This window comes from Microcaecilia unicolor, chromosome 4 (assembly GCF_901765095.1).
Source record: "Microcaecilia unicolor chromosome 4, aMicUni1.1, whole genome shotgun sequence".
Taxonomy (NCBI): domain Eukaryota; kingdom Metazoa; phylum Chordata; class Amphibia; order Gymnophiona; family Siphonopidae; genus Microcaecilia; species Microcaecilia unicolor.
Genome location: NC_044034.1, coordinates 72,496,095 through 72,520,075, shown reverse-complemented (window position 1 = coordinate 72,520,075; position 23,981 = coordinate 72,496,095). Strand labels below are relative to the sequence as shown.

General features: G+C 45.0%; 1 protein-coding gene across 1 annotated transcript in view; it reads left to right on the top strand.

The window, feature by feature from the left end:
- LNX2 (ligand of numb-protein X 2) overlaps positions 1–23,981 on the top strand; it is a 146,954-nt gene that overhangs the window by 51,967 nt on the left and 71,006 nt on the right. The window contains exons 3-4 of the mRNA XM_030200335.1: positions 9,231–9,311; positions 14,784–15,297. Of these exons, the coding sequence (XP_030056195.1) occupies positions 14,897–15,297 (401 nt within the window). The 5' untranslated portion in view covers positions 9,231–9,311; positions 14,784–14,896. The remainder of the gene's footprint in view (positions 1–9,230; positions 9,312–14,783; positions 15,298–23,981) is intronic.

Genomic DNA, 23,981 nt, shown 5'->3' with positions numbered 1-23,981 from the left:
CGGGAGCTCAGTCCTTCAGCTTCCAGCACAGGCAGGTACTTGCAGAGGAACTCTCCGCCCTTCTCAGCGCCAATGCGGTCGAGCCCGTGCCACCAGGGCAGGAAGGGCTGTGATTCTATTCCAGGTACTTTCTTGTGGAAAAGAAAACGGGGGATGCGTCCCATCCTAGACCTAAGGACCCTGAACAAATATCTGGTCCGAGAAAAGTTCAGGATGCTTTCCCTTGGCACCCCTCTTCCCATGATTCAGAAAAATGATTGGCTATGCTCTCTGGACTTGAAGGATGCTTATACTCACATCCCGATACTGCCAGCTCACAGGCAGTATCTTCGATTCCGTTTGGGAACACAGCATTTTCAGTATTGTGTGCTACCCTTTGGTCTCGCCTCTGCGCCCAGAGTGTTTACAAAATGCCTGTCTGTTGTAGCAGCGGCGCTGCGCAGATTGGGAGTGCATGTGTTCCCTTACCTCGACGATTGGCTGGTGGTGAACACCTCGGAGGCAGGAGCTCTACTGTCCATGCAGATGACTATTCTACTCCTGGAGCTACTAGGGTTTGTGATAAATTATCCAAAGTCCCACCTTCTTCCAGTTCAAAGACTAGAATTCATAGGAACTCTGCTGGACTCCCAGACAGCTCATGCCTATCTCCCCGAGGCGAAGGCAGACAATCTTTTGTCTCTTGGGTCCGAGCGTCTCAGCAGATCACAGCTCGGCAGAAGTTGAGATTGCTCGTCCACATGGCCTCCACAGTTCACATGACTCCCATGGCCCGCCTTCACATGCGATCGGCTCAATGGACCCTAGCTTCCCAGTGGTTTCAAGCTGCTGGGGATCTAGAAGACGTAATCCAGCTGTCCACGGGGTTTCTCAGCTCCCTCCTTTGGTGGACAATTCGACCCAATTTGACCTTGGGACGTCCCTTTCAAATTTGTCAGCCACAGAAAGTGTTGACTACGGATGCGTCTCTCCTGGTGTGGGGGCTTCACACACAAGGATGTTGATCCCTCCAGGAAACTGGTTTTCAGATCAATCTTCTGGAGTTGCGAGCGGTCTGGAACGCACTAAAGGCTTTCAGGGATCAGCTGTCTAATCAAATTATTCACATTCAGACAGACAATCAGGTTGCAATGTACTACATCAACAAGCAGGGGGGCACCGGATCTCGCCCCCTGTGTCAGGAAGCCGTCAGGATGTGGCTTTGGGCTCACAGGCACGGCATGTTTCTACAGGCCACGTACCTGGCAAGCGTAAACAACAGTCTGACCGACAGATTGAGCAGGATTATGCAACCTCACGAGTGGTCTCTCAACTCGAGGGTGGTACGCCAGATCTTCCAAGCGTGGGACACCCCCTTAATCAATCTCTTTGCTACTCAGACCAATCACAAGGTCCCTCAGTTCTGCTCCAGACTTCAGGCCCAAGGCAGGCTAGCGTCAGATGCCTTTCTCCTTTATTGCGGGAGGGGCCTTCTCTATGCGTATCCTCCCATACCCCTGGTGGGGAAGACTTTGCTGAAACTCAAGCAGGATCGCGGAACCATGATTCTGATCACTCCTTTCTAGCCACGTCAGATCTGGTTCCCTCTTCTTCTGGAGTTGTCCTCCGAAGAACCGTGGAGATTGGAGTGTTTTCCAGCCCTCATTACTCAGAACGAGGGGGTGCTTCTGCATCCCAACCTCCAGTCCCTGGCTCTCACGGCCTGGATGTTGAAAGCGTAGACTTTACCTCCTTGGGTCTTTCTGAGGGTGTCTCCCGAGTCTTGCTTGCTTCCAGAAAAGATTCCACGAAGAGGTGTTATTCTTTCAAATGGAAGAGGTTTGCCGTCTGGTGTGACAGCAAGGCCCTAGATCCTCGTTCTTGTCCTACACAGACCCTGCTTGAATACCATTTGCACTTGTCCGAGTCTGGTTTCAAGACCAACTCCGTAAGGGTTCACCTTAGTGCAATCAGTGCTTATCATTACCATGTAGAGGGTAAGCCTATCTCTGGACAGCCTTTAGTTGTTCGTTTCATGAGAGGTTTGCTGTTGTCAAAGCCCCCTATCAAGCCTCCTACTGTGTCATGGGATCTCAATGTCGTTCTCACCCAGCTGATGAAACCTCCTTTTGAGCCACTGAATTCCTGCCATCTGAAGTACTTGACCTGGAAGGTCATTTTCTTGGTGGCTGTTACTTCAGCTCGTAGGGTCAGTGAGCTTCAAGCCTTGGTAGCTCATGCTCCATATACTAAATTTCATCATAACAGAGTAGTCCTCCACACTCACCCTAAGTTTTTGCCAAAGGTGGTGTCGGAGTTCCATCTGAACCAGTCAATTGTCTTGCCAACATTTTTTCCCCGTCCTCATACCCGCCCTGCTGAACGTCAGTTGCACACGTTGGACTGCAAGCGAGCATTGGCCTTTTATGTGGAGCGGACAAGCCCATTCAGACAGTCCGCCCAAATGTTTGTTTCTTTTGATCCCAACAGAAGGGGAGTGGCTGTAGGGAAACGCAGTATTTCCAATTGGCTAGCAGATTGCATTTCCTTCACTTACGCCTAAGCTGGGCTGACTCTTGAGGGTCATGGCACGGCTCACAGTGTTAGAGCCATTGGCAGCGTCAGTAGCCCACTTGAAGTCAGCCACTATTGAAGAAATTTGCAAGGCTACGACGTGGTCTTCAGTCCACACATTCACAACTCATTACTGCCTTCAGCAGGATACCCGAAGCGACAGTTAGTTCGGGCAGTCGGTGCTGCAGAATCTGTTTGGGGTTTAGAATCCAACTTCACCCCCTAGGCCCATTTTTATTCTGTTACAGGCTGCACTCTCAGTTAGTTGTTCTGTTTTAGGTCAATCTCAGTTATGTCCTCGCCGTTGCGAGGCCCAATTGACCAATGTTTGTTGTTTTGAGTGAGCCTGGGGGCTAGGGATACCCCATCAGTGAGAACAGGCAGCCTGCTTGTCCTCAGAGAAAGCGAAGTTACTTACCTGTAGCAGGTATTCTCCGAGGACAGCAGGCTGATTATTCTCACCAACCCGCCCACCGCCCCTTTGGAGTTGTGTATTCCCTTGTCTTTGCTTTCTACTTGACTGAGGAGCACGCTTGCGCTGCGGGCGGGAAGACGGTCGCGCATGCGCTGTGTGCACATGTGCACGCGAGGGCTAGCAAGCTTTGTTGCTAGGAAGAATTCCGTTCCTGGGGCTGCCAACGGACATCAACTCATCAGTGAGAACAATCAGCCTGCTGTCCTTGGAGAATACCTGCTACAGATAAGTAACTTCGCTATTTCTGCCTCTGAGGTAAGCCTTTATTTATTCCTGTCAGAAGGTTGTTTATAAAAGAAAAAAAGGAAACTTTGTTTTTTCCCTCCTTTTCTCCCTCTGAGGTAAACCTTTTTTAATTCCTGTCACTAGTGAAGAAGGTTGTTAAAAAAAAAAGAAGAAGAAACTTTGTTTTTCCTTCTTTCTCTTGCTTGTTACCTGATTTATTTTCTCACCTTTGGCAATGTATTCTAGGGGGCCGCTTGCGAAGTTTCTTTGAATTTCGCTGGCCGGTGTCTGATTCTGATCTTGGACCCTTCTGAGCTGGTACCAGTTGCTTTGATTTTTTTTTTGTGGGGCACGGCTCGTGCCTGGATCATGAAACTCAGTTGTTTTTTTCCAGAGACCTAGACGGTGGCTGGTTCAGAGGGCAGCTCCGTTGCTGGAACTTGTACCTTTGCGGTTCGGAGGTCTTAGTCTGCCATTCCCTCTTTGGCAGCAGGCTCGGTCTTTGTAGTCCAGGGCTATTTTTTCATTCCTGTCAGCCACGGCTGTTGGTCAGTTCTTTTTCAGACTGTCCGGTTTCTGCTGCTTCTGGCATATTGCTTGAGACGCCCCTGCTATTTGATTCTTGTTTTGGCAGCAGTTTTTCCTCCCTTACTTAGGGAGGTTCTGGTTCTCTTGTCCCCGTGGTCCCTCCTGTCTGCTCTGGTTTGTCTGCAGGGTACTTTCCTTCTGGTGGGGGTCCGAGTTGCCCTTGGTGTGCAACTACTAGCTCAAATCCCTCTTCTGAGTACCCTTGGCAGCGCCATTCTTGCCAGTCTTTTGCTTGGACTCAGTTCATTGTCTCTTTACGGGAATGTGCCTTTTTAGGACTAGTTTGCCACAGCTCTTCCTTGCTTCCCTTGCTTTCGGGCAGGAGTTTTAGCCTGGCACAGGCGGATTTTGCCTTTTCTAGTTTCAGGCGCCTCTCTCCTGGCACATTTGGCACTCCTTCCTTTTTCTGTAAGGGACGCAGTTCTTTCCTACTGAGCAGATCTATTGCTGTGCATCTGGATTATCACCTCTTAGCTCAGCGCTTTTCTCTACTTTTCTGCAGCAAAGTGGCTCTGTTCTAGGTCTGGAGTTTGACTCTCCCTTAGCTGGTTTTTCCTCAGTTTGGTGTTAGTGGCAAGCTTCCTCTTTGTTCCTGGCCTGGCGAGAGTTGTTTCTTCCTCACTGCCTTGCGGCTGCATTTTGCTCCCTATGAGGATTCCAGCTCCGTGCTGCTCCGTATCGGTTGCCTAGGAGGGCAGTCATTGTGGCTCAGAGACTACTTGAGGGCCGAGAGTGTCTCTTGGGGCACGGGGAGTGTCTCTTGGGGCACGGGGCTTTCTCTTCTTGTAGTTTTAGTCCCTCTGGGCCAGGGGAGTGCAGCGCCAGGTCTGCATTTCCACAAGTTGTGTTCCTTTCCTGTTGACCTCCTAGCAGCACCTTCTTCTCTGGCTGTTCCCCGGGACTCCATCTATGCATTTTGCTTGTTGAGCACAGCTCCATCGCTACATTTGAGCACAGCTCCCCGGGACTCCATCTATGCATTTTGCTTGTTGAGCACAGCTCCATCCCTGCATGTTGAGCGCGGCTCCATCCCTGCATGTTGAGCGCGGCTCCATCCCTGTATGTTGAGCGTGGCTCCATCCCTGTATGTTAAGTGCAGCTCCATCACTGCATGTTGAGCGCTGCTCCATTGTTCCATGCAGTTCCACCGTTCCATGTTGGGCACGGCTCCATGGCTGCATGCTGGGCACAGTTCCACAGTTCCAGGTTGGCTTTAGTTCCATCGCTTTATGTTGAAGACAGCTCTATCATGGCATGTTTAGTGAAGTTCCTTCGCTGCTTATTCTGCAACCTTTCTTCTCTGCATGTTGAACGCAGCTCCATTGTCACATGTTGAGTGTAGTTCTTGCTCTGCAGGTCTCAGCGTGGGGCACAGTCCTGTCTCTGCCTGTGGAACGCAGCTCCTTGTCTGTGTACGGCATGCAGCTCTCTCTCTTTGCGTATGGAACACAGCTCCCTTTGAGTGTAGCTCCATCTCTGTATGTTTAGCACAACTCTTCTCTGCAAATTGGGTGAAGTGGAGCACAGCTCTGTGACTGCAGGTGCTATACAGCTTCATGTCTGCGTAGGAAGCTTAGCTCCTTGTCGGCGTGTGGAGCGCTGCTCCTTGCTGGCATCTGGAGCGCAGTTCCTTGCCGGTGTCAGGAGCACAGCTCCTTGTCTGCGTTTTATACACAGTTCCATTGCTACCGCAGCTTCAGTTCTGCAGGTACCTCTAACATCCAGCTCTTTCAGTGGGGCACTGCTCATCCTCTGTCTGTTATTCTCAGCTTCGTCTCTGCTTGTTCAGGGCATTTCTATCTTTGCCAGAGGTGTGCAACTCTTTCTCTGCCCATGGTGCTTGGCTCAGTTTGTGTGCTTTGAGTGCAACTCCGTTTGTTCTCGTTGAGCACGGATCCTTCTCTGCCTGCCTGATGAGCGCAGCTTCTTTTCTCCCTTGAGCACAATTCAGTCTCTGACTGTGGAGCATATTTTCACCTTTGCCTGTTGAGCACTGTTTCACCTTGTTGGTCAACCCCAACTTTTTTTCTGCGGGTTGGATACAGTAACTTTTCAGCAGTTGTGGCATACCGCAGTTTAGACTGCTAGACAAGGCTGTCTTGTCTCCTGTTAGCCACCATTCCTGTAGCACCTTTTCTTGCCGTAGCCTCTTGGTGGCTGGCGAGAAGCTTCTCCATTGCTGGAGTTTGAATTAGTCTCTGCTCCTTTTGTGGCTACTTGGCACCTTGGGGGTCTTTTCTTGACTCATTTTGTCTCCTTTTGTTCTCTTGGCTCTGTTCTTTCATCCCTAAGTCCAGAGCGAGCTGGTTGAGGAGTACTCTTTCTACGGTTGTACCCTGGTATGCTGCGGGTTCTTCTGGAGAGACTAGCGCTCCAGTTAGTTGGTTCTCTCGACTCTGGAGTTTCTTCTTCTTATGGAGTTTGATTCTCTCACTAGACACGGGTCTGGGTGGTTCCTGGGCCTTGCTTCCTTTCTTCTATGAAGTGTGGCGCACTGTTTGGGGTTGCTTACTCCTAGTACTTGTTAGGGTCGCTTCATCCGACCATACTGGACTCAAGATAGGGGTACATAATTTTTCTTTTGCTCAGGACGTTTGTTTTACGTCCTACGGCTTCAGTTCCTTTTCTAGTGTCTAACTCTGTCCCATTTTGGTAGCCTGGTGGTTCGGATATTTGAAACCTTTTCTGCTGATCAGGTTTTTGCTGTGTGTATAGCTTTGTTGATTTTTCAACCTTCTGCATTCTTCTTTTCTCCCCCCCCCCCCCCCCCCCCCTCTTTGGGAAACTGCTTTGCTACATCCCATTAGTCTGGACTGGTCTGGTATAGATGACAAGGAAGGAAAAATTATGTTCTTACCTGATAATTTTCTTTCCTTTAATCATACCAGACCAGTCCAGATGCCCTCCCTGGCTAAAGTCTGTCAGTGTTGTTTCCGTTAGGTATCCCTGGCTGTTCGACGCTTCAGTACGCTGGGATGTCTTACAGCACTGCCTACTTCATCTTCTCTATTTAATCTCCTGCCACTTGTTGTTATGCCAGCTCTGTATGACTCCTGTTACTTGGCATCACGGAGTTCTTTCCACGGATTCAGGGGTAGATCTCTATGTGCTTGAGCAAGCTCAGTATGGACCATTCCCTCCCATTTACTTTACTGTGAGGGGAGGTTGCAGTTGCCTTTGGCCAAGCAGGAACAGTGAGGTTCTGCATATTGGCTCCAAGAGTTTGCCTGTTTGGTATTAACTGTGTTTTCTTCTAGACTTCAGAGCACCATTGCTTGGCTATTCGAAATACTGAACATTCCAGGTTGCACGATACCCTTAAGGGGCGGTTTACTTGGAACTATTTTCTCTGTCTCCTTCCGCTGGTAGATGGACATAACCCATTAGTCTGGACTGGTCTGATATGATTAAAGGAAAGAAATTTATCAGGTAAGAACATAATTTTTCCTTGCCCTGCCTGTGCCATTTTCCAAAGCAGTGGAAATTTCCAGTGCATGGCCATCAGCCACACTTAGGGCCTCTTTTATCAAGCTATACTAGTGGCTCCTGGCAATGCAGATGGAGCCCATTCAAAGTGCTTACCATATTACTTTCACCTCCACCTTCCTCTCCACCCTTCCGGTTATTTATCTGTTGTGAGGAGGAAGGAATGCAGGAGTTTCTCGTGAATGCATTTTAGGGATTATGTATTCATCAATACGCCATAAATTAATTTTGCACACACTAATCCCTGAATTCTATAAAAGTCGCTAAAAATTGCATAGACAAGGTAATTGAATAATGAGCCAATTAGCACCAATAATTAAGATTTTAAGAAGCAGTTGGTGTTAATTGGATTTAATTAAAATTTACATGCGTAAATTTAGGCATGGGTCCAAAAAGTGGGCATGGTCAAGGGCGGATCAGGGATATTCTTTAATTTATGCCCATTGTGTTAGAATAAAGGGGATCAGGCGCAGGGATTTACATCAAGGTTTCATGGTGTAAACGATCATGCCTAAATGTAGTTGCAGTTTCCAGCACTAAGCGCTATTCAATAAACGGTGCCTAACTTTAAGCACCATTTATAGAATAGGGCTAAGCGCAATTTTTTCAGTGCTGATTTTCTTTAGGCACCATTTATAGAATTTAGTCCTAAATTTTTTAACATGCATTAAGCTATGAATAAATACATGTAGAATGAATTTGTACACATTAAAAAGTTTTAATTTGTTTTAAAATTTTTGTCATTAATATGTGATACACCAAAAAAAAAACCCCACTTGAATTCTGAAAAATTTGGAAAAACAAAAATAAACTGAAAATGTTTTGCCTGTGCACATACCTAGCACATCCCTGGTGATTACTTCACCCATCACAACATTGCAGTCCTCTTCCCCTTTTCTCTACTTGCTTTCTTTTCTGTCACCTTTTTGCACTTACTATCCTGCACTCTTCTCTACCTTTCCCAATTAACTCCCTCCTCACTCTTCTTCTTTCTCTACTACTCTGTACTTCTCTCTCCTTCTCTATCTACCCCATTTTCTTTGGCTGTGCTCTCTATAATCTCAGACTGATAAGGGCTGAAGATATGGCTGTCTCATGCTAAGCACTGGCTGTCTTTGACCTCCTCCCCCCCCCCCCCCCCCAACACACACACACAGTTGCATTGGGAGGCAGGGTTGTCTAGATAGTGGATTTCAGTTTCCTATGCAGGGGAGGTGTTTTTCTAAGGCTAACAGAATCTAGGAAATGCTGCTTCTAATGCCTTGTCTTTGACTTGGAGATAGGGGGCCTGGGACGTTTCCACCGTTTATGTTATGGAGGTGCCATGGGCATTCGCACCAACTACAGTATATCTGTCCCTGACTCCTCGTGCTGTTGTCTTTGTGCCTTTTTTAAAAACATATGTGTAATCTTATGCTGAAAAATTATAGTTCTTTGCATGTACAGAGAGTTGAAAATTCACAGACAAGTCAAGCACATAAGGTATTCATACAGTACTTACAATGCATAATAATAAAAAAGAGCAATCTTAGATTAAAATAAGATGCCATTCTCTCATATTACACTTTTTCATTGGTAGATGATGAAGGTATTTTCACAGTTGGCATACTGCATATGTTATTTAATTGTAACTCTGTAATTTTAAATTCTATTCACAGAAGCAACTACTAGGTCCTGTTAATTTACTAGAATGAACAAATCGATTCTTGCCGCCTCCTGTAGTGTTTGAGAAAAATAAGGGAGCTGTGTGATAGTTCTCATTTACAGTAATCACCCGAGGGTGTCTTCACTTATAAAAGCATGGTGACAGCCGTTTTCCCTTCCTTTTTGAGTGAGCTGTTTTTTTTGTGTGTGATATGCGCGTTTCCTTCTGGTAACATCAATTTTATCTTCTTTTGCTTAGATTGTGTAGAGCTATTAGGCGTTATCTGAATTTAAACTGAAACGGAGAGACAGAAGAAAGAGACAACAAAGAGCTTGAAAGGTAGGGGAGCTTTCTTTTTGGAAGAGATTAGTGCTGTATGTATATTTTGTGTCTGTGGAAGATAATCTACAAACAGGTTTTCAATTGACACATGAAGTGGTTTATTTGGCAGGCATTTTATTTTTTATAGTCTTTTGTTAATACATTTTAGGCTAATTTTGAAAAACTATCATTTTATGTTAAATACATATTTGCTCAGGTGAGCTTCATTGTATTGCATCAGCTTGTTTGACTCTGTGAAGGGCACAAGTTATTGGTCTGTTTATAGATTACCTCCTGATTTCAATATACTATTCAAAGGACTTGAAAATGTTCATTCAGAATCACATAAAGAATATAGCATTCAGCTATAAGGCCAGCTTTAACAATTGGGTGAAAATCGCTTTATTCACTGTTTTGTCCAGACAAAAAAAATAAAATCATTGTGTGTGTACCTATTTGGTCTGTAAAATAAATTTAAAGTTTGGGCTACATATACCAATTCTTAAAATTGCACAAATAAAATATAGCTTTTGGGTGAACACTTTAGGCAAACTTGATGTTGTATAATTATTTTAAGGTAAATCTCTATGGTAAATGGGATTTAAATTTTACAAATGAATTATTTCCCAATTTTGCAGGAAAAGGTATTTCACTAAAATTCACCATGACATGGACTGCTGATCAAACTATGGGTTCTGCTTACTAAGCCGTGCTAGCATTTTTAACGCACGCGAATGCTAGAGACATCCATATGAATATATGGGTGTCTCTAGCATTAGTACGCACTAAAAACACTAGCACGCCTTAGTAAACAGGGCCCTAGGTGTTGCTCTCTGTATTTGCAATTTCCAGATTTGCAGTATGCTCTAGATATGCAAAGTGATTGTTCATTTTGACATGCATTAAAATCTTTTTGGTGCCTCTGAAGATAGGAGATCGATACTGTTCCTTCATTATTGTAGCAGTAAAATCTAATATTACCATAGTCATACTGAGCTAAAAAATACATATATTTTCTAATTACGTCAGAATTATACTTTTGACATTGCAGAAATAAATCATTTTAAAATGCAGTCACATTTACAATGAAGCTTAATTTTAAAAAAAATCGGTAACTAGCATTAATGAAGATATAAAACTGCCAGCCATAAATGAAGGATGGGGTCACTTCAAATTCAGGCTATCCTAATCAAAAAGTTAATTTTTCATTTCCTACATTTCCTGGTGTATGACGACCTTTGCCTAGGACCAGTAGCAGCAGCTCAGTGAAGGAGGGAGTCTACCACAGAAGATATAGGAGCAGTTTTTAAGTGGGGCCCCTCTCTTCCTGGGCCCTTATGTAGTAAAGGTGCTGCCTGAGTGGAATTTGTTGCTGATAGGTACAGTTTAAGTTTGTAGGAAATCAAAGATGGTAAATATTTTTTTCAGATTTTAATTCCATAGATCTAAACCTGGCGCTCTTAAGCATCTTGTAAAGAGCTTTCAGAATCCTGACAACGTATTGCATTTCTCACAGTTACCATCACAGCCTCAAAGTGCTTCATTTAAATACATATGCCAGATTTTTTTTTCAATAGAACTGCTGGATTTCTTTTCACAATGCTTACATTTTATCTGTGCAAAAAATCAGTGTTCTATTAATTGCTAGCATCGTTATATCTTTTTCTTGCTCTAAGACCTTCTTTGAGAAATGCATCTCTTATAAATAAGGAGAAACAGTTTACTCACTGGGACGGGTGGGCAGGAGTTTATATATTTAGACTGCTACAAGCTAGCTAGCATTGTGAATATTAAATGGTATATTTAGTTAATGCTTCTTGTAGCAAACCACTGGCTGGTATATACACTATATACTACATTAATATATATATTTTTTTCTTTTATTCAGGCAACTGGTTATATCTATAAACCTGTGGTTTCCATTAGAGAGGAGGCGGAGGGGATGTTAAGGAGTGCCTTGTAGTGGCTGTTCCATTGTCTTCTGTCGCCTAGGTTACATGCTGTCGTTATACTACCCTCCATAAGCTTTTTTGATAGATGTTATAACAGACTGCTTCAGTATTTGCTCTTATGCCCAATTGTAATTTTTATTCCAAGTATATGGTCAAAGCCTACCATTTGATTTCTGTTATGCAGCATAGTACTAAACAAAAATTGTGTAGTTTTTAAGTATGTGAGCCTAGTTTGAAGGCATTCAAATGTAATAACTGTTGCATTTACATTAACAAAAAAAAATCCCTTACAGATTTAAGAGACGTGTTTACTAAACCATGTTAAAACCACTCATTAACATCATTGTTAATGTGAGCTAGCTACAACAGTATTCACTAAATTGATGGTAATTGAGTACTACAATTTAGCAAATGCTTCAGTAGGGGTGTTTCTCATGATTGGAACATGTGGACATTGCCAGTGGCAGTAACAGCTGTATTGCTGCTCACAGGGATATGCATTTCCAGTCTTCCTAAATAAAGGTCAAAGGGGCTTGTCGCTCAGAATTACAAGCCTGTTCTCAACCAAAAATATATCCCTACCTCCTCCCCCTACCAAGTGCAAAGAGGAGCTTTAAGTTAACTGGAACCATTTGGGATGATGGTACCATTGGAGAAAAGAGCCACTGGGAATTGTTCCTGCCATTTTTTTAGGGCCCTATGAGGTCGGTAGAAAGTCTCAGTAGGGAGAAGGATAGGGAACTAGAAGTCTGGGGTGAGGGGACGAGGTGGGGCTTCACGTTTGACACTTGGGGTAGGGGCAGAAAGGTGAAGTCAACAGGGTTTTTCTTATTATAAAGAAGCTAAAGAAGTTACATGGAGGATTTCTGTGACTGGGATGGTGAAATTGTAACTTAGGACTTCAAGCCCCTACAGGCTTTACTACAGAAAAGTGGGATAGAACCTGAGGGCATTGGCAGGCATGTTAACCAACTGATGCCATTTGAGTTCATTAACTACACTTCAAAAAGTATAACTAACTGGTGTTTAATGTAGATCACAACATTTATCCCGTCTTTTACATATTAAGCTGATTTGCATGCTACACATTAACAATAACCTGTTTTTTTTAAATTTTATAATTTATTAATTTTCAAAAAGAGGTTTCGATAATACTGATTGGACGTTTCTGTGAGATAAACGTCCAAATGCTGATTTATGTCACTTTTTGGACGTCTATCTCTTTTGAAAATGAGCCTGATAGGGTCTTAGAAAAAAATTAAAAAAATCTGATAGTAAGAGGTGTGAAGGGGAGGGCAGCAGAAGGGGGGTGAGGAAGGTCTGCCACATACCCCCCTACTGAGGTCTCGCCTACTCTTTGGGGTACATGTAGTTCATATTGAGAGCTGCTGTTCCTCTGACACTTTTAAGATTAACCTGTCAAAGGGAGTATTTAACAGTTCTGAATATATTTTATTCTGCCAATTTCTATTTGAAAACTGGTGTTTACTGGAATTTTTAATTATGTTTAGAAATGCTTCTCTAATAAAATGCATTGATCATGCATTTGGGCTACAAAAACTGAGGAAGTGGTACAGTTTAGGAACAAAAGAGGAGCAGGACTTGGGGGTGATTGTATTTGAAGATCTTAAGGTGACCAAACTGGTAGAAAAGGAAGCAGTAAAAGCCAGAAGGATATTTGAGTGCATAGAGAGAGGAATGGCCAGAAGGAAAAAGGAGATGATAATGCCTTTGTATAAGTCACCGCTGAGACCTTATTTAGAGTACTGTCTATAATTCTGGAGACCGCACCTTTAAGAAGATATAAACAGGATGGAGTCAATCCACAGGATGGCTACTAAAATGGTCAGTGGTCTTTGTCATAAGGAGTAGGGGGGACAGACTTAAACATCTCAATATGTATACTTCAGAAGAAAGGTGGGTGAGGAGAGATATGATAGAGACATTTAAATACATTCATGGCATAAATGCACAGAAGGCAAGTTTCAGTTGTAATGAGGGAGCATAAGATGAGGGGACAGACTCAGGAGTACCCTAAGGACATTTTCACGGAACGGTGGTGAATATGGGGAACAGCCTCTTGGTGGAGGTAGTGAAAAAGACAGATGAAATCAAGGAAGCTTGGGTCAATTACATAGGACCTCTAAGGGAGAGGAAGGAATAGTAGATGTTATGGATGGGCAGACTGGATAGGCCATATGACCTTTATCTGCCTTCATTTTATGTGTTTCTATGTAAGTTGATAAGCCACAGTAATTTGAATATTTTATATGAATGAATGCACATTTTCAAATTTATGAAAAATTCTAAAATTGCTGCTGTTATAAATTAACTACTTAATAACTGCAGCAAGGTTTTGCCCTTGATGTGTGTTAATGGCAAAATTTTATGCTGTTTTTAATGACAAAAACCTCCACATTAATGTTTCCTAGCTTTGGACGTATTCCTTGGCATGTGGAGAAAGCAGCTGTAATGTTAACTCAGTGACTGTTACTGCAGAAGCAGCTAATTACTTTTCTTGGAGGTGTAGTTAGATTTTCATGTTAACAGCCTACATTGACATTAACACACATTAATATCTGTGCCACCTCCCCCCTCCACACCCCTTAGCCCCCTTTCCTGGTGCCTGAGGCCACATGGTAGAACCAATTCTATAGTGGAACCTGGGAGCCCAGGTTTTGTTATGGGGTACTAGCTTAACTCAGTATCAGTGCACCTAACACTGCAGTTCACCACCAATAGAGCTTGTATAAATGAGAGCACCTCAATGCAGTAGGGGTGCACGTAACTTACAACAGAGTATAACCCCCCTTGCAAATACATTCAATCTAAGTTAAGCAGATATTTAGAAATAGTACTTAGGCAGACTGCCAGTACTTAATGCAGATGAATTCATACATATCTGCACAAGTGCTAGTATTGTAGACATTGATGCGCACAATTGGCATGTAATTGCAGGCACCTAAATTTTTGAAATGCTCTTTAGGGGGTCCTTTTACAAAGCCGCAGTAAAATATGGCCTACAGTAGTGTGGATGTGTCTTTTAGGCACGCGCTGGGTCATTTTGTACTGCGGCTGGGACAAAGTCTTTTTTTAATAGGCTGGGAAATGGGCCTGCACTAATATTAAAACTAGTGCGCGTCTATTTACAGCCTGAGCCCTTACTGCCACCCATTGACCTAGCAGTAAGGGCTCATGCGGTAATCATGCAGTGCGTGCTAACGTGGGCTTACCGCCAGGAACGCCCCCCACAGTAGAAAATTATTTTCTACCGTGAGATTCGGCACATACCAAACTCAGTAGTGCTGATTGGGTTGCGCGCTACCCGTGTGTTACCCTCCTGCACCTTTGTGAAAGGGCTCCTAGGTGTTTAATGGTGGATTTAGTGGACATTTATGGTATTTGCTACGTTAGTTTTTTTTAACCGGCATGAACCACTTAAGTCATGTTTAAAACCTGCATTAAACTCCTCATGTGCTTTAATCATAATGTTCAATTTCATTTTTTACTATGAATAACGCTTTTTTTCCCTCTTCAGAGCACTTGCTTAAAAGAGAATCATCATATCTTTCAGAAGTGAAACAAATGAATACATCATTAATGCAAGTCTGATTGATGAAGATCAACTAACACTGAACCATATGCTTTACTATGGGTAGCACAAATGAAGATATAGTTTCAGTAGAACAGGATTCTTCATTAAATCCTCTGTGCTTTGAGTGTGGCCAGCAACACTGGACTAGGGAAAATCACTTGTACAATTATCAGAATGAAGTGGATGATGATCTGGTCTGCCATATTTGCCTTCAGCCCTTGTTGCAGCCATTGGACACCCCATGTGGACACACATTTTGCTACAAGTGCCTGAAGAATTTCTTACAAGAGAAAGATTTCTGTCCTTTGGATAGAAAAAGACTTCAATTTAAACTCTGCAAAAAATCTAGTATTCTTGTTCATAAACTCTTAGATAAACTATTTGTTTTGTGCCCTTTTTCCACAGTATGTCATGAAATAATGCAACGATGTGACTTGGAAGCACATCTTAAAAATAGGTAAGTAATGTTAATTTTTAATATATATTTGCTGTGTCATATCACATAGATAGCTTTGTACAAATTCAGTACAAAGTTTTCTATTGAGAAGCAGCTGATCTGAGCCACACAAATGAATCATATGACCTGCATTGCACGTCAAGTACTTAAGTCATTGCAGTATGTTAATGAAGGGTTAGGAGTGCATGTATGTTTCCTTGATGGATCAAGAGTTACTGCACAGGACAGGGTAGAAAAATCTGTGCTAATAGCTAACTAGGTGTTCCAGTTAAAAGGGTTTGAGGTAAATTTAGGCAGATTGCATATCTGGGTGTTCTCTGAGGACAAGCAGACTGCATCATACTCACAAGTGGGTTGATGATCCGCATCAGCCTGGGAACCGGCATTTTCCATAGCAAAGTAAACAAATGTTTGATAGAGCCTTCTGGTGCACGTGGTGCGTCGCACTGCGCATGCAAGGAGTGCCTTCCTGCCTGTCGCATGACCTCGCTCAGTTATTCTTTTTCCGCATGAGGAGCGGCAGATGGTTCTGTGGATCCTTTTTTCGCCTTGGGAAAAAGCCTTCAGAGCCGATTTCCTTGTTTTTGTACAGTATTTTTTGTCTTTGTTCTTTTATTTTTTAGTTTTGTTTTTTTTTTAAATCCGTTTACTTTCCTAGTTGATTCGACCCACGTTCAAGTTTCCTTTCATTTTAGTCGCGTCTGTCCTTAGGTCTGCTCAGCCGGGTTTTTCTCCTTTTTGTGCTTTTCTCCCAGCACAATCACATTTTTTGATTTGGCTAGGGCACTCTTCCCTTCCATGTCATCGAAGACTCCCAGTGGCTTCAAACGCTGTACTCAATGCAACCGGACCATCTCAGGTAATGATACCCATTTGTGTTGTATTCAGTGCCTTGGGCCAAATCATAGCCCAGCTCGTTGTGCCCTTTGTCTTCGTTTGAAGAGAAGGACTCAACTTGCTCGAGAAGTCCAATGTGAGAAACTTTTTGGGGCTCGGTCTGATCCTTTGACATCGGTATTGAGGTCGGCGGCATCAACATCAGCATCGAGTGAAGCATTGACATCGGGAGTGGAGGTAGGGATAGCTGCTGAGAGACCGAGATACACTGGGAGCAGCGAGGCATCGAGTGGGTCTCCACCTGCCTTGAGGCCTCCTGCTATGCAGGCCCCCCCGGGACCATCCATCATCAAATTTGACCCCGAGGCGACGTGGGGATTCAACATCATCCTCGGCACCTAGGAGCCTCGGTGAGGTGCATCGAGCGACGGCTAAGAAGCACCGCCACCGTTCTCCATCAACTCATGGTGCTGGGAACTCCGGGGCGCTGAGAGATTCGGCACCCGAGAAGCGCCAACACCGGGAGGACCACTCTCCCTCCATTCAGAAGGTGCCGACGCATTTGTCTTTCAGCAGTCAAGTTCCTGCTTCCGAGCCCCAGACAGTTGTGCAACCTGCTGTTCCACCGGCGCCACAGCCTTTACCAGTGGCAGCTCTCGGCGAGTGGATCCGGGCCTTGCTCATAGGGTCAGTGAGCTTCGGGCCTTAGTAGTAGATGCACCTTTATACTAAGTTTCATCACAACAGAGAAGTCCTCCACGTGCACCCTAAGTTCCTGCTAAAGGTGGTGTTGGAGTTCCACATTTTTTCCCCATCCTCATGCCCACCCTGGCGAAAGCAGCTTGCACACCTTGGACTGCAAGAGACCGTTGGACTTTTACATGGAGCGGATGAAGCCCTTCAGACAAGTCCGCCCAGTTTGTCTCCTTTGATCCCAACAGGAGGGGAGTCACCATCGGTAAACACCATTTCCAATTGGCTAGCAGTTTGCATTTCCTTCGCTTATGCCCAAGCTGAGCTGACTTTAGAGGGTCATGTCATGGCTCATAATGTCAGAGCCATGGCTGCGTCGGTGGCTTACTTAAAGTCAGCCTCCATTGAAGAGATTTGCAAAGTTGTAATGTGGTCTTCAGTCCACATATTCACATCTCACTACTGCCTTGAGCAGGATATGTGACGTGATAGTCGGTTTGGGCAGTCAGTGTTGCAGAATCAGTTTGGGGTTTAGAATCCAACTCCACCCTCCTAGGCCCATTTTGTTCTGTTCCAGGCTGCACTCTCAGCTAGTTTGTTTATAGTTTTCAGGTTAATCTATGTTACGTCCTCGCCGTTGCAAGGCCCAATTGACCACTGTTTGTTGTTTTGGATGAGTCTGGATGCTAGGGATTCTCCACTTGTAAATATGCTTGTCCTTGGAGAAAGCGAAGATACTTACCTGTAGCGGGTATTCTTCGAGGACAGCAGGCTGATCATTCTCACAATCCCATCCACCTCCCCTTGGAGTTGTTTCTTTTCTTTTGTTTATGCTTTTGGATTGAACTGAGGAGCGCGGTCGTGCGACGGACGGGAAGACACTTCATGCATGCGTAGTGCAATGCAGCACATATGCCAGAAGGCTCTAGCAAAGATTTGTTTACTTTGCTATGAAAAATGCCAGTTCCTGGGCCGACGCGGATCGTCGACCCACTTGTGAGGATGATCAGCCTGCTGTCCTCGGAGAATACGTGCTACAGATAAGTATCTTCGCTTTCTAGTTAAACAGGTTTAAGGTAAATTTAGGCAGATTGCATCTCTATCAATCTTCTCATTTGGAGTTCACTTGGACTTTGCTGGACATGATTCTGGCAAGAGCCTCACTTTCTAATAAACTTGCCCAAGGCACCATATTTTTTTCTACAACAGAAATAATTGAGAGCCACCAGTGTGATTCATTTTGAGGATGCTGGATCTCATAGTCACAACCATAAATGTCGTGTATGACATACCTCATCATGAACCCTAAACCCTTTGTGGTCTGAGGCCAGTTTGAATATTCTAAAATGACATCTTTCTTAGCATCCACAGCAGATTAGTCCAGAACTTGCAGGTTGTGCCTATCTACAAGCAGATGGAGATAAGGAGTACCAAATTGAGCTCTGCCATATAGGGGGCACTGTGCAATTTCTCCAAATTAGTATTTCTCTGTCCAGTAAGTGGTAAATGGTTCTTTATGCAACGTCTGGACTCTTCTGGTAACAAAGTTGTTCCTGGTTTAATTTTATTGGATTCAGTTGAACTGGAGATAACGTTTAGCTCTTGGGCTTTTTCAGGGGGTAAACTTGGTGGTGCCAGGTTCGTTCCCCTTTCCTGCTAATTCTCTCTTGCCTCCTTAAAAAAAATAGTTTAAATGACTGTGGCTCTTTAAGGCGAAGATTTACTTATTAGAGGTTGTGGCAGTCATTTTGTAACAGCAGTCACAATGAGCAGAAGTGAGTAGGTATCATTCCTGCCATTAGGATCCCACTGAACCACCAGGTGTGTACAAGGTTGGCCCGGAAGGGTCTATGGATATGGGCAGTGGTGTGCTGGAGCCGGCTCTGTCCGGCTCGCAAGAGCCGCTTGTTAAAGTTTGACAGCTCTTGCGAGCCGGTTGTTGTTGGGGGCGAGCCGGCTCCATTAGGGGAGGTAAGCATGGCAGGAGGGCGCCATCACAGGCCATGCTTACCTCCCCTGCCGCTCCGAAACATGGTAAACGATGTCCTTCGCCCCCACCCTCCCGCTGCCGCTCCCATCTGACTTTTTAAATTACCTCCGCCGAAACCACTATTTAAAGCCCTGCTGCGTGCAGGCCGTCTCTCCAGGCTTCCCCTGCTTGCTTTGGTGACGTTCGCGCCCTTAGTCCCGCCTTCTGACGTCATTTCCTTTTTCTGCGAAGGCGGGACTAAGGGCACGAACATCACAGAAGCAAGCAGGGGAAGCCTGGAGAGACGGCCTGCACGCAGCAGGGCTTTAAATAGCGCGGGCTCTTCGACGGAGGTAATTAAAAAGACAGATGGGAGCGGGAGGGGAGGGTGGGGGCGAAGGATATTGTTCATTGGGAGCGGGAGGGAAGGGCAGGGGAGGGAGGAGAATCACTGGGTATGGATGGGGAGAGGGGTGCAGGGGAGAGATTTGCTGGGCATGGATGGGGAGAGGGGGGCAGGGGAGAGACTTGCTGGGCATGGATGGGGAGAGGGGGGCAAGGAAGAGATTTGCTGGGCATGGATGGGGAGGGGGGCAGGGGAGAGACTTGCTGGGCATGGATGGGGAGAGGGGGCAGGGGAGAGACCTGCTGGGCATGGATGGGGAGGGGGGGGCAGGGGAGAGACTTGCTGGGCATGGATGGGGAGAGGGGGCAGGGGAGAGACCTGCTGGGCATGGATGGGGAGGGGGGGCAGGGGAGAGACTTGCTGGGCATGGATGGGGAGAGGGGGCAGGGGAGAGACCTGCTGGGCATGGATGGGGAGAGGGGGGCAGGGGAGAGACTTGCTGGGCATGGATGGGGAGAGGGGGGCAGGGGAGAGAGGAGAGTTTCAGGACATGGATGGAGGGAGAGCAAGAGAAATTCTGGACATGGATGGAGGGAAGGGAGAGAGAAGAAATGCTGGACATGGAGGGAAGATAGAGGAAGGAGATTAGATGAGGGAAAAGGAATTGAGAAGAGAAACTGCACATGGATGGAGAAAATAGGAAGACGCTAGATCCACTGGACAGTCAAGTCTGCGGAGGACCAGAAATGAAGAAGAAAGGAGGAAATAAATGGAAAGGAAGGCCTGGAAACGGAGTCAAGGGAACAGATAGAGAGCAGCAGAATCAGATACTGGACCAGCATGATCAGAGAAACAAAGTCACCAGACAACAAAGGTAGAAAAAAATAATTTTATTTTCATTATAGTGTTTGGAATATGTCCACTTTGAGAATCAGGTGCTGAACGTTAAAAGTTTATATTTATTTACTTATTTATGGCATTTTATCCCATATTAAACATGAATTAGATTGGAACCTGGGATCATTTAATATTTTTCCTGGAGAGAGTAATGCATTGCCCCCTCCCCTGGCTATGGCCAGCTCTGCAATTTATTTTTTGGGGGGGGGGCGCAGAGGTGGGGGGGGGGGCGCAGCGGTGGATGGGGGGGCGCCGAGGTGGACCGTGGAGAGAGCCTGTTGTAAAAATTTACCAGCACACCACTGGATATGGGGACTCAATCGGACCTTCTTAACGCCGGGAATGAGAGGGAGGGGGAATTGGAGAAACAGAGGGCACCGACCTGATCCCTTTGTGAGTCCCAGCTGATATTCAGCTTGGACCCACATAAGATCCTACAGCCAGCTCAACTTTAATTAGCTCCAGATATTCAATACCAGTGCCCATGCCCGAACATGGCCCACATTGAATATCTGGGACTAATTCTGCCTGCGGCTGTTAGTGTTTTTAAAAAGCGCTGACTGCCACTGGTTGAATATTGACCAGATTGAGTTTAACACTAGGTGAGATCAAACTTAGGGGTTATACATAAATAAACTCTCAAAAATATGGCCCAGTAGATATCTATGGGAGAAGTTCACACACAAGCAGAGGGGTTGAAAAGCATTCCATGATCTCTGTTGTACGTATTTTCTCCACTTGTTTCAAGTTATAAGTATTTTTTCTTTTTTTCTTAGTTCTACATGTGAAAAGTATATAACTGATGTGATTTTAAGTAAGCTAAAGTAAAATGCTAATATGTATTTGTGTTGTATGATGGACTGGTGAAGTAAGCAATCTCTCTTTTTTCCCCCCTGAATTCCCAATAACCCGCAATCAGTAGTGTGCTGGGAAATGTTTTACAACGAGCTCTCTCTCCAGGCATAGCCAGCCCTGCAAAAACAGGGGGGGGGGGGTTCTACGGTGGACTTGGGGGGCAGCACATTCCTCTCTCTCCCCACCCCCCTGTGTGGGGACACTAGACATACCTTTGCTGGTAGAGATGTCGACCACCAGCCAAGTAAATAGACTACCAGCACTCCCTGCTGCTTGTTTCTGGGTCTGAGCAGCATACCAGGAATTCTCACATATACTTGTCCTGGCATGCTGCTCAGATTCAGAAACAAGCAGTGGAGAGCAGTGGCACTCCATTTATTTGGCTGGTGGGGCTCGATATCCTGCCAGCAAAGGTAAAGGAGTTCAGAAATGCCAAGGGAGGCCCTTCTCAAAGCTGGAGATTTACCACTACTATGCTGGAGATCGAAGGCCAGTGAGTGAGGTTTTTCTCATGGGCCTCAGGCAGCCATGTCTAAAACCAGTTGTGGCAGATGCATATTCCAAAAACTGACATATTCTAATAAATAAATAGTAAATAAAATTCTTTTTTCTATCTTTGTTGTCTGGTCATTTTATTTTTTCTTATTGTATGGTCCCAGTCTCTGGTTTCTGCTTTCCTCTTTCTTCTCTTAACTATTTTGCCAGAGTCTTCTTGTCCATTTGTCACTTCCTTTGTCTTCATATCCACAGTCCATCTTATCTCTGCATCCCTGTCTATCTGATCCAGCATCACCCCTGTCTTCCTGACATGTTGAGCATCTCCCATCTCTGTGTCCCTATTCTTGCCCTGTCCAACTTAACTCTTTTGTGTTCCTATGCCCCCTGCAATATGCCAGCATCTCTCCCTCTCTCTTCCCTCCCCCTACCCCCCACCCAGGGGTCCAGCAAGTGTTCCTGTCTCTTCCCTTGCTCCTGTTATGTCTCCCCTTTGCAGGGTAAGGATCTCTTTCTCCCTTCTTTCCCTTCAGGTCCTGGCACCTCTCTCCTTTCTTGTCCTTTCAATCACCACCCCCCCCCCCCCCCCCCCACAAGTCCAGCATCTCTTTCCCTCTCCTGCCCTCTCTCTCCCCCATTCCCCTTATTGAATCTCATTCTTCCCTACCTAACCTCCTTGTCCAGCACCTCTCTTCCTCCTTGCTCCCACCCTCAATACAGTTCCTCTCTCCCTCCCTGCCCTTCCTGATGCAGCACCTCTGTCCCTCCTTGCCCCCACCCCTGATGCAGCACCTCTACCCCTCCTGATACACCTCCTCTCTTCCTCCTTGCCCCCCATGCAGTACCTGTCTCCCACGTGTCATTGCCCACTCCCCCAGTGCAGCACCTCTTTCCTCCTTTTTCCCCCCATGCAGCACCTCTCTCCCTCCCTGCCTCTCTTGATGCAGCACATTTGTCCCTCCCTCCCACCTCTTCCTCCCCCCTGCAGTACCTGAATGGATGTCTGTCTCCCTTGTTGCCCCCCCCCCCCCACGATGCAGTATCTGTCTCCCTTATTGCCCCTCCCCAAAGCAGCTCCTGTCTACTCTCTCCCTCTTTGCCCCCCCCCCCCCACACCTTGCCTCTTCTATGTTCTGCTGCCACTGCAATTCATTTTTTTTAAGCAGTGTTATCACACCACAACAAGAGCAAGCTACTTCAGCCAATCCCAGAAGCCTTCCTTTAGCTTGTCCTGCCCCTGAGGTTTGAAGGAAGGCCCCTGGGATTGGCTGAAGCAGCTTGCTATTGATGACGTGTGCCAGCACTGCTTAAAAAAAATTAATTGTGGCAGCAGCAGAACTTAAAGAGGCAAGAAGATGTGGGGGAGGACAAAGGGAGAGAGACAGCGTGCAGAGGGATGCTGCATGGGAGGGTGGGGGAGCCACAGTGGGGAGAGAAGATGATGTCCACCAGGAGGGGACCCGAGTCACCTGAACAAAAATTTGGGAGCCAGTTGTTGAAGTAGCTACTTTTAACTGCTTCTAAAATTCTTAAAAAAAACAAACAAATGGCTCTTGCGAGCCAGCTCCAGCACCACTGCCTGCAGCCAGGTAATATGTATATACCGTTGTGTGCACTGTAGCAGCATTGTTCTTAGCTCAACATTTCAATGAAGCATTAGCCTTATTATTGCCTGTTTTTATGCCTGTATTTTACTATTAAATAATCTAGATGACACACTTCAAAACATGAAAACACAGCTTCCATCTAGCATCAAAGATTGAAGGATTTTACTGATCTAATAGGGTAAAGAGAGAGGTGAAACATAAATTATGATTATTTTATGAACACTCACCACTCCATTACTTTAATTGTTTACTCGTGATCTTCTTGAATTAATGGTTCAAAGGAGCCTTTAAGCTTTCCATAGTTGTTGTTGCAGGTAAAAGTCTAATAACCAGTGCTAGGTTTTAAATTATCCTAAATTATTTAGTAGAAACAAAAAAACTAAATTGCTGAGGAATATAATCAGTTTATTTATAATGGTCTTTTTCTTTCTTATACCATTATTTTTCCATAATTGATTATTTTTTGAACATGGAAAGCAAATTTGAAACCTGATAGCTAATGATATAGCTAAATGTTAATAATAAAAGGTAAGAGAGACTGAACAGCAAGCACAGTTATTTTCCCAAGCATAGACCAAGGACAAATATTGAAGGCCAGTGATGCCTTTTTAGAACTATAGGTTCCCTCCAAGTATCTGGAAATATTCTCAAATATTCCCACATTCATGTACTGTCCTCTGTGCCCTGTTACCTGAAACACATATTGGGTCTCACTGCCAATAATTTGCAATTTCTCAGTAAGGCTGAACTTACTGGTCTGTGTTCCTTGGTGCATTTTTCTGTACCCTCTAAATATCTGATCTAGTACTAAGTACGTTTCTCTTTTGTTGTTGTTGTTGTTGTTGTTGTTGTTATCTGGTCAGTAGGCCTGTCATTCTCTGAGGCTCTAACATGACCTCCAGCCATACTATCATTTGTTCTGTGAAGTTGCCTTTTCCTTTATTTTCTATTGATTTCACAGTGTTTGAAAAGAAGACAGGTGGCT